At 35.7% G+C, this 16411-nt stretch overlaps 1 protein-coding gene across 1 annotated transcript in view; it reads right to left on the reverse strand.

Moving 5' to 3' along the window:
• The window catches only part of LOC132551368 (netrin receptor UNC5C-like), an 80744-nt gene that overhangs the window by 11993 nt on the left and 52340 nt on the right, over positions 1–16411 (reverse strand). The window contains exons 5-8 of the mRNA XM_060215506.1: positions 12426–12593; positions 8858–9023; positions 3021–3058; positions 1056–1190 (exon numbers count right to left, since the gene is read on the reverse strand). Coding sequence (XP_060071489.1) covers positions 1056–1190; positions 3021–3058; positions 8858–9023; positions 12426–12593 — 507 coding nt within the window. The remainder of the gene's footprint in view (positions 1–1055; positions 1191–3020; positions 3059–8857; positions 9024–12425; positions 12594–16411) is intronic.

A 16411-nucleotide genomic window follows, 5' to 3' on the forward strand; every position in this document is an offset into this window, starting at 1 on the left:
TAAAGGTCCAGTGAGGTGACAATACACACAAACACTTTTATGATATTTCTGCAACATTAGAAAGCTGGTGTGAAGTATTGTCTTTATAAACAACAGGTCCGCCTTGTCAGGACCACTGATAGTACCTAACTATTAACCTCTGATCAGATCTTGTTTATTGGAGGTGTTTTTTTCATTGATATAAGTACCCAAAATCCAAATTGTTTTGATTTCCTATAAACCAGTCAGTGAAGGTGTTAACGAGTCTTTGACTGATTCCTGCCAAAGGTTAATGGATGTAGGGGCTACTTTTAATACCTTTTCATAGAGTATTTTCCATTAGGGGTTACTAATAAGTTCAAAAGGAGAGTGAAACCTTTTCATTGGCCAGTCTATACCTGTAAAGTATATATGAATGGTTTAACCTTTGACCCCAGATGAAATATAGATATGGAAGGGGAGGAGTTAAACTTAAGGTGAGGGTAATTGATTTTATGGTTACAAAGCCCATTTGAGCATGCAGCTGTCAAGATCAATGTCCTGGGTCCAAGACAGACCCACCAGTCTAACCCCCATAAAAAAAACACACACATCTGCATCTATAACAACATAACAAATCTGGGTACTGGCCCTATTTTCAGATAAGTCAACAGTTAGACGGAAAATATGTCCTTTCCTCTCCCAAACCTTTGGTGGACAAACAGCTGACCTACATGATGTCATTCTATAAACAATAAACATTTCCATTGTGTGCCTCACATGTGCCTACTAATTATGAGATAAGGTGACACATTTCGGCCATGGACCTGTGCTGAAATGTTGATGGGACCCATTCTGACATCGCCTGTCCACTTTTCCTTTCTATAACCATGAATCAGTCAATATACAACGACAGGTGTGTCTTCACTTCTCTCCAACAAGCACCCCTTTTCAACATTTTATCGCATTTGAAGAAGCAGGCAGATACAAGATGACACATTTCATTAGGATAAAGCTCTGAATATCTAGATGTGGTTCGTTCTTGATATCCATTATCAGACTCAACTTACTCACATCAGTACAATGTGAATACTTACTGTTGGCATTTTGACTTTTCCTTCTGATTGCCAAGGCAACCAGGATGACAAATATGGCAAGGACCACAATAGACACACAGATTCCAATATAAAGGGCTATGTTTCCACTTCCTGCATTGGGTCCAATTGTTGTGGCTACAACATAAAGAAAACATTTGATATTTCTACACTTCACAATTTGAAAATATCTTGCAGTGGTTTTATTCATAATTTGTTTGTATCAAAACCTAGCATATCTGACAAAGAAACAAAGTTCAAACAAAACTAAAACGGGATTTTCCTAATTAAGTTTGTTTAGTTGATAATATATGTCAAGAAAATTACAAGGTATTTTCATCAAATTCTCTGAACTCTGTGTTACCAGTAATAGAAAACACATGAATAACATTTTATTTCCCAGCAGCAAAAATTGAGCAAATCTGAGATTCTTAATGAAATAAGTATATCTTCCTACAGCTTTTGATCTGATCAGTTCTACCAAGGAAAGGCAGGCAAACACAACCTGGCTTGCATTACACAGTCACTTAGCATTCAAATGTTTCAAAGAAGCAGACGTCTGAGGCTGCGAAAGGCTTCCTCAGGAGAAATACCATGATTTATCTAACCCTCTAAAATTGTGTTCATAAATTTAAAAACAAAATTGGCCAATAAATCTTAAAATGCAAACACAAGAATCCAAACCAGCATCTGTTTAGTCTAATTTAAATGTATGCAAGTGTGAAATATAAAGCAAAGTGAAAATTAACGCGTTTTTTCTTCTCTTGAAAACTTGCAGGAAACTTAAATTTATGAGGAAATATGACAGTAAATCTTAACTCACAGGACATGTTAAGCCCATAGAGTATAATCAGGAGGCTATTGTCTTGGTCAATCACATTAGTGAATACCAATTGGTAAAATCAAAGTTCTCAGGCAAATTGGTTATAAGTGGTAGCTTAAATTTCCCCAAAAATTAAAGTGTTAATCCCAATCATGTTTCTGACATCCCAATTAGGCTTACATTGTGTCTTTATTTCCTCTCCCGTTCCCACAAATTATTCAGGAATCGTAAACATTGATGAAAATTACTCTTCTATAATCTGTGCTATCTGGCTACAAATTTGATGCGCCTGAAGTGCAATGATGCACAATGTTACTAGGCATTCAGCGGGCGACCTAGCTTATCTGACGTGAGAGAAGCTTGACGCTTATAAATCAAGACATATCTTGTTGCCCCAATATCTGGTGAGGCACTGAGACATCTGCTACGTACAGTGCAGTGTCTGCAACTATCTACTTGTGACTTTATAACATAGATGATTCTAACCCTTTTTTTTTCCTCAAGAATTTTCAAAGTGCACAAAATACAACATCTGGCACAGATGATGTGAGTTTTATGCTTTTTATATATGGAGGAGTCCCTTCATGTACAACACTGATTTGACTTTTCTTATACTCTTTTAACAGTAGATGTGATTCTTTATCATAAATTTCCTTAAAGTAACTTAATGATAGAAATCAAATTAAATATTGCTAGTTTACAACTTTGATTAACATTATTTTTTTACTGCATACTATCTGTAGATCAAGAAATTTCAGTTGATTGATCAAAATTCATGATCACACAAACTCAATGAACTGACAAAAACTGTCAGTGTTATAAAACAAAAAAATTCAAAGAATTTCTGAAAAGTTCATACAAATATCTCAACATTTTATAAATTATAAAGCATTAAAATTGTTTAAAAAATAATTGGCATCAATTTCAAAATTTCAAATTACAGGGATCCTGGCGTTTATTTGAGAAATGTGTTATGTCATGTGACCTGTGATTGGTGATTTTCATTCCCAAGCCAAGACTGAGTGAAGTGAGAATGGGAGATGGATGAAGGTTTTGGAAGGTTGTGCATGCTAATTTCCAGGGACAAAATTAGACCAGGACAGCTATCCATCAGATTGCTAATGAGAGGTGATCCGTCAACATACCTGTTTTTACTGGGCCTCTCATATCCCCATACAGTGTTCTCTCTGTAATAAATTAATACCTCATAAATGTCAACTTGTATGCATACCATTACCATAATTTACTTAAAACTTTCAAAGAATAACGTCTGTGTTGGGAGGCTTTGTATCCTATCTACTCCAACTATTAAAACTTGGATAAAACATACATACACTAAAGATTAAATTATAGATCGTTTCTGTCGCACTGGTTCACTTGTATGACCTCCTCAACAGCTGTCACATCATTATACATTGACTTTTACACGACAAAACATTTTTTTAATACAATATTACAAATACAATATAAAGTCAATATTCATGATAAAGTTGGAGTCATAAAAAACCATGTAATGATATGTGATCAGAAGGCCTCCCTTTGCGGCATTGTTGTTTACATATGTTTATTATTTATCTGTGAAAGGACAATGCTGGATGGTCACAGCTGTGTTACCTAATTGGAGCGGCATTTGGTTACACAATATCTAATGACAAGGTACACAGGTAAGGTCTTCACATACAACACTTACACATTCTCTCCACATAACTAGAACATATTAAACGTTATTCATTACAACTACATACTCAACTGGAATTTCTGGATGGAATTGTTAATAAGCAAATTTTTTTTTGTGTATAAACTAGACTTGCAATGACAGAATTAAATCTGTCATGTATCTGATGTCAGCAATGTGATAATCACATTTCACATCATATATTTCATTAGTATTGATTGGGTGACCACTGGTGACCACTGGTGACCACTTGTGACCAAAGAATCCTTATCCTGATTAGGTGACCCACGTTTCTCAGACAAAGGTGGCCCCATCTCCCTGGACAGTACAGTAATACTATGGACACAATCCACATTCAGTATTCTACTCAGGCAGATTAAGTGACCACAGCATCACAGTTGTAACTGAGACAATCTGTGGTCATCTGCAGCTCATCTCGGCTATGATGAAGCAATAGGTATTATCTACAGCCCTGATAATAATCTCCTATAGGACATCACTCTAAATGTCACCACTAGGATGGAAAGCTAAATTAAACAATGCTTCCACAAAGAGCATTACCAATAGTTCAACACTGACTGACAAGTACAAATCCTGGATAATTGTTTATTTGTTGATATTCTTATGGATATCTGATATGACCAGGTGATTCCAGGTCAGTTTATTAATAAAGTGAGATATAGATACACATGTAATTGACCATGGTGTAGGTAGCCCATCACTGCTACCTTTATTCAGGGAGGCCAGAAATATTTTTCTCAGCTATATGTCCAAATGAACAACACATGCTAGAATAGTGAAATAATAATGATATTTCTCTGGTCCACTTTAAGATAAAACTAATGTACTCAAGACAAAAGTACTCAGATCAAAGTGTGGTACCAATTCAGAATCACTGCCCACAACAAACACTTGATTAGATTTTAATCTCTGCCAGTCATTCACCACCAGCCATGGGAAAGGCCCCCAAAATATACCACCAGCACCAATCATCTCATGAAATATTACCTGGTCTAATCACATGATCACCCCCCCTTAATAAGTTGATAACTGTTTCTAATCACTAAAACTCTTTAATCGGGTATAAAATCAAGCCACCTACATTCCACGGGGAATAGAAGCTCTACCTTCCAACTCAAGAGCTTTAATGAACAGTGACAAAAAACAGAGACTGTCTGTCTACCTGTTTCAAGAGCCTATACATTGAATCTGTTATATCAGAACTGCAGGGATTTGCATCATTTTACAAAACTTCTGATAATACAACTTAACACTACAAAGCAGGTCTACACTATATACAAACCCTTAAATGTATGCTTTCCGTTTTTGGGGTTTTTTTTTAATATGGTGAATGTTTTTCACTTTTTCATCATGTACACCCAAACTATTACACTTTCAATAAAGAGGCTGTACATAGATATTGTTGTAACCATCTTATTTTGGAAGTTATGATTCTCCACACAATGGATTCCTAGCATGAACCTGTCAGAATAATCAGATAACTGTCGAGTATAGAACAGTGAAGCATCACAAGAATAACACCCCAATTACATCTACCCAGGTAATTACGGCTACACAGGCAAAATGGACGAGTGTATCCTACTGATGTGTAAGAAATCATTGAATAGGTAGCAGGTTCATCAATGATTGATTAAGCCGTCTGCTCCTGTGGGGTTAATCTGACGAGAGTGGATCGCCAGCCAAATCACATCAAAATAAAGTGTAAAAAGCATCATCGAACCCAGCCTTGTAAACAGGTAACAGAAAAATACACACTGTAATTACCACAGAGGGAGGACAAGTATCCATTATCATCAGGCGTGTACAAAAATCCTAGGGAGCTACTTCATGACCTCTGTATTCTATTTTCACTTCTAAATAGTTTACTTCTAATGTAGAAAGAAACAGCTTCTTACTACTAGACTTTTTCTATAAATCATTATCATTAAATGATATGTAAGCTTTACTTTTTCCTCAGTTAAAGATTTCCTGCCTGTCTGGCTGGCCGTGGAAGAATATAGTGACGTGTAAGAACATCGAAAGATTGTGTAAGTGTTCACAAAAACTAAATCTAGAGGAAACATATTACATAGCCACTCACAACCATTATATAAACATACATCACATCTTATACCAACACAATATTTTCACGAGATCCCAGAATTTGTTTATAGAGGTAAAAATGACACCAATTACAGGGAGAGAGTCTGCTCTGAAACAAACACAACTATCTACTAGACATCAAAAGCTAATTTCCTGATTTTTTCATATACTGTTCTCTGAAAAAATCGCAATCTCTGTTTAATTTGCAGACACTACAGGTAACTACATGGTTGAGTATGAAGCATCATGTAACTGACATGTTGCACATCAGCAGATGTTTACATACCTGTATTAGCTATTAAGTAGTTACCATTTGTCAAGCTTACTAAGGAACAGATTGTTTTTTTTGTCTGATGCGAGTGAAATCTTGGGGCAGATAAACTCCATGTGGGATCCATTATAATCACAAAAATTGGAGATGGGAATCTCAAGTGTGTTTAAAATTGTTATGATTGAGTCTTGAAGTGGTCTATAAATTGTGTTTGTGGGATCTGTAAGGTAGATGCTACTAAGTTTCCCCAGAGGTAGGTTGTACACCCTGACAGTTGGTAACCTCTATGTATACATAGGTTCCCAGTGGGTACCCTTATCCAAAATCAACTACTTCAAGACACTGTTTGGCCCACAGGGGAAACACATCTTGTGTCATAGAAAAGCCTACACTGCACATGGAAAGATATCTCCCTGCCTCACCTACATCTGTGTCAGTCAGAAATACAAACTGCCAGCCCTTATTCTCCATTTATTGACATACATAGATAACACTTTAATTTTCCAATTTATGCCAATTACCTATCAGCACTATTCAACAAGTCTTTCAGAGATCTGGCATGTTAAAAAGATACCTTTTTCCTACCCCTGCTCAAATATACATTTCTCATTCACTATCAGTTTATCTACCAGAACTCTAAACTGTGAACACTAAATAAGAAGACAACAAATGTTCTAGTCCCAAACATGCCTGCTTTTATCTGTATCTATAGCCTTCTCAAAAAAGTCTTGAATAAGATATAAGATATATATACTTCCAATTTACTGGGTTCTTGTCCAATGGGAATTAACAGGTTTTCATATGGTCATTGTATTTGGAGGATAAGGCATAGCTTATCATTGTGTTTAGAGTAGAATTAATACTCTCTAGCCCTCTCACATGGTCAGCGTCTTTGGAGGGTAACCCTCTAATTTGGTCAGTGTGATTAGAGATGTGAATTGTTCAATATTCTCTAACCCTCTCACATTGTCAGCATGTTCTGCGAGTGGAATATTCTCTAACCCCTTCACATTGTCAGTGTGTTCTGAGAGCTGAATATTTTCTAACCCTCTCACATTGTCAGCATGTTCTGCGAGTGGAATATTCTCTAACCCTCTCACATTGTCAGTGTGTTCTGTGAGTTGAATATTCTCTAACCCCTTCACATTGTCAGTGTGTTCTGTGAGTTGAATATTCTCTAACCCTCTCACATTGTCACTGTGTTGGGAGAGTAGGATACTTCTAACCCATAATCACATGGTCAGTGTGTTTGGAGAGTAGCTAACAGGGTCAGTATGCTTGGAAAGTTGAATATTCTCTAACCCATAACACTTTCTGCCATTAATACCAACATCACAAGCCATGCTCGACCATTAATGCAATGACAGGAAGTCGTAAATGCCCAATTTTATTTTCCCATTTTCGGTTCCCTCAACTTTGCTTGCTGTAAGGCTGACAGTTTATTTCCTCCATGGTGTTACAAATGAGCAGTAAGTGTAGTAAAGTTGGTGGATTTAGTAGAGTAGAATTGTCGCATGTAACACGAAACTGTGGTAAATACATGTGTATGATCATCCCCATTAGTGACAAACACATTTACACTAAAGAACTTAGTAAACCAGTCATTTCTCCTTGATTCTATGGAAACCAATTTCCATATTTTGTTTTCTTCAAGCTGTCAGTGCATTAGTCATAGTCAGGCGAATCCGCACTATCACAGGATCAAAAATTTGCTAAAACTTTTAACTGACGTTTGCAGAGTTTTATATAAATAGTTGCACGATAACCATTTTTGTTGGGTATTTGAAGGTAACTCTTGGTGTAAAAAGATTATTTGGATCTATACTTAACCAACTAGTCCCAGGATACCAGTAAAACGCATTTCCAGAGAGCTATGCTATTTTACCCAAAGAAATAGACACTTGACTTTCCTGATTACTTTGATCTTGTCCATAAGCCACATCCAATCAGATGATGAAATCAATTAAAAGCGGAATCTAAATCACCTAAACTATGGCATATTGGTCTCATTGGGACCAGTATAGAGAATAAAAACAGGATGGTAATCTCGTGGCAGAGATATCTTAACATTTTACAATGCAGGGGTTATATCCCAAACATGAAGAAGACTCAAGTTAACTGCTGATATACATGAAGCTCGGTTTGATTCATCAATTCTGTTCCTATTTTCTCATCATTTCACTGAAAATAAGAACACAAAGGAAGTTCTTGTCCCCTTGTGAAATACAATGTTTGTAGACACCCATGGCTATGCTTCTTCCGCAATAATTTGGTAAATAAATATAAAGGACCCTTATCTCTTTATTACAGCGATACAGACTAATGCCTTTAGCTATACTCTCTTGTATTTCCTCTGAATTATTCTATCAGTGAAAAAAGCTTCTCCATTATGGATGAATTGATCAGAGCTGGGTCGTTAATTTCTCCCTCCCCAGCTACTTACCCACCAGACGGCCATTAACGATGTTGGATTTCATCCTATCTTCCTGACTTGCCAAAAATGCTATCTTACTATGTCAAACAAAATTACCACCGAAAACGTTGTCATATCAAGTCTGGGTATTTGTAGCTATATAATGCTATCATATTAAAATGTGTATGTTACTCTATTTCAAATGCAGTTTTGACATGAGGCCAACAAAAGGGAAACTGAGCACCATTAATCAGCGTGTTGTAGGGACATGGGATAGGCTCGGTAAAGGAAGTGATAGGGGACTTCCGTGTGTTTATCATGACGGGATGAATGTGATGTCGACCATTGTAATGCAAAGTGCAATTGTGAAAAGGTATCTGCTTGTAATTTTTACATCTCAAATTATTTTTTATTATGAGGGAGAGGCACATTTTTGTAATAGGTGAGAAAATGAGATTTTCTGCTTTCTGGAAATTTGAAATTTTTTCCATTTTCAACAATTATTTCATTGGAATGACACGTACCTCGACACATTCCTCCTGTACAGTTAGTGGAGTCAAGGTCATTTCCGCTACAGTATCCTCCGCCATTTTCAGGGGGAGGATCATCACATGACCTTCGGCGATGATGAAGACAATCAGGACTGCAGGTTGACCAGGATGACCACATTGACCACTGTCCTCTCACTGAGGCAAGGAAAGATAACTCTTTAAAATATCACTGAGATAAGGAAAGATAACTAACTCTCAGGAGGGTTTTCAACACTAAAAATGGACATACCATTGAAATAAAATATATCAAGGCCACATCAGCAATATACTCTTGTTTCACAGTCAAATCTACCAAAGTTTACCAAGGTAATCTTTCATGAAATTAACATGTAATTTTAATTAATGCTATATAATTCAATAAATCACAAAATTAATAAAATAGCAAGGCTTATCATTTTGAAATATACCTCACAAAATATCAAGGGAAAACAAATCTTCAACAAAAATTTTCACAAAAAGAAATTCACAAAAATGACAACCAGATCAAAGAAACCAGGAAAGAAGGAGTGTAAAATCAGGATAAGGAGTACAGTGTAAAATCAAGATAAGAAATGACAGATAAAATAGAAATCCTAACAGGAGGGGTCAGGAACAGAACCAGAACAAAGGGGTGGCACCATTTGTATACAGACATAGGGGTAAATACAATACAAACAATACAACTCTCCCACAATTCTGTATATATCTAACACCTCTAAATTTGTGGTATGTTAATTTATGGTGGGTAAACTCAATATGATATTTGCCTGCAGGAACTATTTGGATGTAATTTATCAGCCAGGTCAGGCTCACTGGCAGTTTCATTGAGTTTTTACTGCTTCACTTTATCAACGGTCAGCTGCAATTTTGTTTTCTTTATCCTTGATAAACTAAAAACTTTTCGGGTGTAAAATCTCAAAATAGTGATCATAAAATTTCTATTTAAGTGTCTTTATAACAAGCAATTTCAGCACTGAAAAGAGAATCAATTCTGGTACTATGCTCTGGGTTTTTCTGACATGTGTTGAAAGGAACCATTAGATATTATGAAACAAAGACACAAAGATGAAAATATTTAGTAAGTTATCTACTTCTGGGTTGATGTTGTTTCCTATGGTAACTTTTTCCTATGCTTACCTGTATCTACACCACGTCCAGGTAAAGTGAGGCAAAAACAGTAACAAAGCCAACAATTACACAGTGATCTGGTTAACACGAAATAATCGCAGATTTATTAACAGTTCTACTTCACTGTTAACATGTTATTGACTGTAGTAACTCATCTTGTTAACACGTTAATTTATAGGATTCAAGATAAGCAGTCACTGTTAGAAACACAGATAAACACCTGAGGTTATATGACTTTCAGGTAAGTTATATGATCACAGAATTTCAGGAAAATTAACTGGTCAGAAAATTTCAGGCTAATAAAGTTAAATGATTAAAAATTAGCAAACAATGTTGAATGATCATAGTATATGTTACTTTTAACTGACACATAGAACCAGTAAGATTTCTGATTTACACTTTCATTCATTGTATAAATAAGTTTCTGTAAATATCTACAACACTAATATTATCAGCACTAATTGCTATCTTCAATTTTTCAATTAAGGATTCCAAATATATTTAGTCTGAAGATGAAAATTAAAGTGATGATGTTTTTACTTTTGAAATGAAATCCATTAAATATAATACAATTCAATGCTAGCAGCTTTATGTTTATGTACAACATTAAAACTCCAGGTTTACAGTATGTTATATGGATGTTTACTGATAATGAAAACGGGCTTAATGAGACATTTATAATGACTGTGATATCAGCCTGGGTGACTGACGGGTACAGCACATGATGTTAGACCGTGTAAAGCCACCATATCACCCAACACACTAATGAAGATGTACAATCTACAGGCCATATCAAACTGCTATGATATAAACAGGAAGGGCAGTCTTTGTCAAACAAAGGTTCATACGTCATAAGTCATCACATAAAGCTTTTAGGTGATCTCAACCATCACAAACACACTGGTGTAAAACATCTAATTGATCTAGATCCATGGAGATATTATGCTAATACTTAATGAAACCAACACTTTTCAAGCATTTAATTGAACTAGATTAATCAAAACATTATGGTAAATCACCACTACTACCAAACATTTAAATGGTCCAGATTTCTCATAACAAGAACCATAATGATTGTCTTGGTCACTCCACTCCATTGGCTCCTTCTGTCACATGGCTTTAGTGTGAATCGTAGTCAGATGGTCTGAACAATTTTTCACCATAATGGTATTCATCATTGATGATGTATTTTTTTGTGGAAATGTCATAAAAGATTTGCCGTAATTTTCAGTAATATCTTTTTCAAGATGAACCTCCATTTCCTCATTATGTGAGGCGTAAGATGCATTCTGTAATACCAAATTCCAAAACCCATCTTGTTTCATCTGATATTATTAGCATGAAAGCCTCTTAAAGAATGATGATTTGGGGCCTTTAACGATCTTTCTCCTGATAATGAACCTGTGCCAAAGATTTATTTATATCTCTGTCAAATGAAATGACTATTTAGATCACTTATTCCAGTTCTAGAGTTTGGTTATGTTATGGCAAACACTATAGCTTCATGTCACAGAATGAATTATTTAAATAACTACCTAATTTTCTAAGGATCACCATAAAACATCTTGGAATGTTAATAATTTGCAAAAAGATGGCAAAAGAAACTAACAACATGGTGTTCCTGTGATTCCTAACAACAAATCACATGACTTATGTTTGTGCATTCTTGAATCTCCTGGGCTCATGGGAGAGTTGTTCCTTGCCTCTGTTTTTTATTGAATAAGTTGTAATTACAGAGGGAATGAATTTGGCTCCAGGGAATTAGGAATTGTCTAGACACTGGGGCCCACTGGTACTGGTGTATGTAATACAATACAGATTCACTTGGCCCCTTCGACTCCCAAATCCTACCACAGGGTCACTATGTCAATGACCCCTAAAATCGTCCCCCATTTTGAGGTAGAGTAGAAGGGAACCTGTACAGTAGTTAGACTGTGACATATAGAGCCCCTCTGTAACCAGCCCCTCCACGCACACAGACTATTTCTAACAGAACACGGGAGTTTTATACAGAACATGTTTTCAATAAACGGTATGGAGCCTACTTAAGTGTCTCTCAAAACTCTGTCTGGGGTAATTTATGTAGAGAAATTTGACATATGTTTAATAGACAGAGAAACTAGCTTTTATCTGAGAGATGATCAAATGAAAAAGAGAAAATGAATAACTAAAAAAATTATTTTTACATCCCAACCTAAAACTACTTTATAAACATGTTGGTAAAATTGCCTTGTCAAACACTAAGAAATTGCTTTGTAGACTAAATAGAACATATACCACATAGGTACAGCCAATAACAGCAAGCCATCCTGTTAGGTACCTAAAATCTCAGGGGCACATCATTTCCTCCCTGCCAAACAAAACTTGAGAAACTGAGAGAGAGAAAGTGAAGAGATGTCAAAGGATGAGTACAGATGATAAGGTACGTACCTGGACAGATAGCAGTACATTCTGCCTTCTGACTCGTCTCCCCAACACACGGTGCACCTCCATTTAGAGGGGTTGGATTGGTACAAGCTCGATACCGTTTCTCAGTACCACGACCACACTTGACTGAACAACTTGACCACTGACTCCAGGTTGACCAGCTACCATTCACTGCAATCAAAATCATTAGATTTTCAATGTGAATTGTTTTTACTGTGAAGACAGGGTTGGTTACAATGAAGTGGACATCACAGCTGTCACAACAGAACTGACAGATGCAATTGTTTCTAACTTGGCTGTGACATTTAATGTCATTTACACAATAAGTTACTTTTGGTGTTCCCAAAAAAAAAACCAACAATCGGATTGTACCAACATACTCCTAATATCAAGAGTACAAATCTCTCATCATAATGAATCTGACCTAAAACTCCATCAACCTGGAGTCTGACATCCACTCCTTCGAAAACATTTTAACCACTTAATTGAATTGAAATTTTTTAGACTATTTGATCTTGCTGCACATCTCGAAACAGTGGTCATGCTTGATTAGAGCTTGATTGGGATGGGCAATCTGTTGGAGTGCCGACATCTCAGTCTTCTCCAGAGATATTACGCAGGAAAATCAACTGCAGCAGACAGTGATTATATACACTGGTACATTACACCACACCTACTACCCACAACTCTACTCTAAATCAGGTATCATTTTTAAAGCATACCAGCAGCATAATACGCTATGCAGAATTCTTTCCTGATAATTTTTTTTCAATTTTTGTTATACTTTCCAGTTTTCCAAAGACTGAATTTAAAATTAAACTTTTATTTATCTTTTTTTTTTCTCAAATTTTGAGCAATCTTTATAGTCCTTTCATAGAGTCAAAATGTTAAACACACATCAAGTGTATAGGGAATGCAAATCCCTGCCAGGTGTTGTCCTTAAGACTGATCTAACATCTCACAGAGTGACTAAATTATGTTAACTCTCCACAATCCCTCCTCATTAGAGACGTCATTACCAAAAAGTTCTGAGCAAGACTTGTTTATGTAATCTGTTGAGGGCATACTTAAAGCTGTAACAGTCATCAAGCTAAATTCAACTCTGTTCATTTGTATTAAAGTATATGACAGGGTCTCTGGTGAGTAGTAACTTCAGTTGATGTACTTCCACACTAAAAACAGCCATTTGAAAACAGATATGGGCTCACCTTGTCACCCTGACGTGCTGTTATAGATATTGTAGTGATGTACTGGTACTGTATTATGATATGGCTGTTGTACAGTCCTTACCAACAAGGATAGATTTTACAAACAAAAAACAACATACAGTTATTTTTTGTCTTAAGGACAGGGTCTGTCCATTATGAATACACCGCCTTAACACAAATTGACTACAGAGTGTCAGCAAAAAATAATGAAAGTTTTGTGTCTCCTTACAAAGTTAGGATGTATACGACTACTGTGGATGCTATAGTTAATTGATAACAGACCCAGAACTATTTCATGAACACTTTTTTATGTTCTTGTAGATATTCAAAATGTATTTAATGTTGTAACTGAGAACAATCAACAGAGAGAGAGTTTATTTGTAAGCAAATGATTGGTGGATCCTTGTATTAATCACTGTAATAGATCACAGATACGCCCAGTATACATGTTTTTCTCTAACTTGTCTTTGATCACAGGAGCATAGAACAATTAAAAAAAGTTGATAAAAACTTGACTATAATCTCCTGTCATTTCTATCGTAGATGTCCATGATCGGCCTAATCACTCATGTTGGTAGTCAGATGTCAACGGAGACTCATTAACACATTGGTTATTTAAACATTTCAACCGACAATATCTCCTCTATAAAAAATCATTTTACATAAAGCTTTCACAATTAAATATTGGTCCGACATACATCTGACAGATCTTGAGTCCTTTGAATGATGGTAAATTGAAGCATTAATTATTTTGATAATAAAATGTCAAACGAGTTACACTTCCTTCAAATTTCAGACCCTTATGCATTGTCTTTTTTTCTTTGAAAAATTGCTTTCCTTACTGTGTTTTCCTTTTTAACTTTTCCCTAGATGTGTACACTGTAGAATTACCTCCACCTGGATGTACATGTCAAATTAACTCTATTTCTGTATATATTATTGTATAACTGAAGACATGGTAAAAACAAAGGGAGGTTAAAAAATTCACATACAATTTATGCCGAAATAACAATTTTTTTTTTTTTCGCACCAGAACACTCCAAAATACAAACATATTTCTTTGTTTACTGCCACGTGTGTAATCTTTTCTTCGGACTCTATCTGGTGGTCAGATTATGACCCTTACCTCTAATGCCAAATGACCAACAGCAAGCTATAACTGTCTGTTTGCGGCACAAAGTTTTCATTATTAACCCCATTTGGTTCTTGCTCGTCTACAGCCTCCCATCATCACTCACAGACTAGGACAGTTTCCCAGGGTTTTATCAAGGAATTTCAACTGCTCTGATTTTCAACACCACATAATCAGGAGTATGTGTAAAATGTACCAGGAAAAGCTGAGAAAGATCAGCTCACTTTTCTAATAACAAAACTCATTAATAAAATATCAGTCAGGTGTCCAGTTCTACCACCAAAGGAGAAAGAACATCCTTTCTTGGTGAAATTCTCCCTAAAACATGCTGATTGATTATTCAAGGTCAGGATGTTCTCATAAATCCACAATGCTCTACCTCCAGGAACTCGTGTCTACAAGACTTTCCTGAGAAAATCTGTTGATATTCTTAATTGTTACCATGGTGATTATTGACTTGATCAAAGTCTTATAAGCATCAATTTAAACTGAAAAATTAATTATATGCTTTTTTCTGAGGTTTTTGAGTGTCCAATATCTTAAGGCACCCGTTACATTATAAATATCAGTATTTTTCAGATACCCGTTTGTTTGTTATCTTAAATGATACAATAATAACTGGAAAAATAGACACCATGAATCAGAATAACAATAGAATAAACAAGCATCCATTCCATGATTTCTACCAATAACACATCCCTTTTGTCTCTTAGCTTTTGTTACCATCACCAATATTTGAATCATAACAGATATAACGATCTTTACAGTTAATTAATGGCATGTTGTTCCTAAATAAAGACACAGCTATTAGGAACATTTGAGGGGGAGAGGGAAATCAGGATTAATGAAAGGGACTATTTAGTTCAAGGACATCAATCAGACAACATCAATCAATCTTTACTAATGAAAATATTGAGTTTTAAATTTTGTAGTAAATGTGATGAGAAATGTATTGGAGGCCTATCTATATAAGTAGATGGGCATATCCTGTATCACGGTAATTAGCACCAACACAAAACACACCTGCTCACAATAGTACAGATATCCTAAAGTTGTCCTTTAAAGTCAGCTGTAATTTCATGCCGAGGTCAGACAATGGGGTGACCACTGACCACATGACAGACCTTAGAATGGTGCTATGGGTGTCATAACTACGAGATAAACATAATCAATATCATTATAATAACCAAAACACAAACAATTCCTGCATCAAATTTCAAACGGAATCATTATACAAATACTGATTGTTCTATCAATAACAAGGCATCAGAGTGAACTCGGCTGGATGGATTATATACATACAATTAAGTAAATGGGTTATGATATTGCTATCTGTGTGTCATTCCATACCACCACCCCTAGCTACACAGCTCCAATGTAGATAACATCAGAAGCAAAAATACTGAAAAACCTATTAATAAATGAAACTTTTATCAGCTCCATTTCAATTTTTCATCTGGTATTTATCCACTGTGTAGACACTTGTTCTGTCAGATGTACATTTGTAAGAGCACATCACCCTATATAAGAGACACACACCAGAGACACTTGTTCTGTCAACTATAGCTTTACAAGAGAGCACTGCTCCACCACTCTAATTTGACAATATCTCTGTCAGAATCTAATGTGTAGAAAATTCAATCATCTTT

The sequence above is a fragment of the Ylistrum balloti genome, unplaced genomic scaffold (assembly GCF_031769215.1).
Source record: "Ylistrum balloti isolate Yb309-2 unplaced genomic scaffold, AGI_CSIRO_Ybal_v1 Utg370196, whole genome shotgun sequence".
In the NCBI taxonomy this organism is placed as follows: Eukaryota; Metazoa; Mollusca; class Bivalvia; order Pectinida; family Pectinidae; genus Ylistrum; species Ylistrum balloti.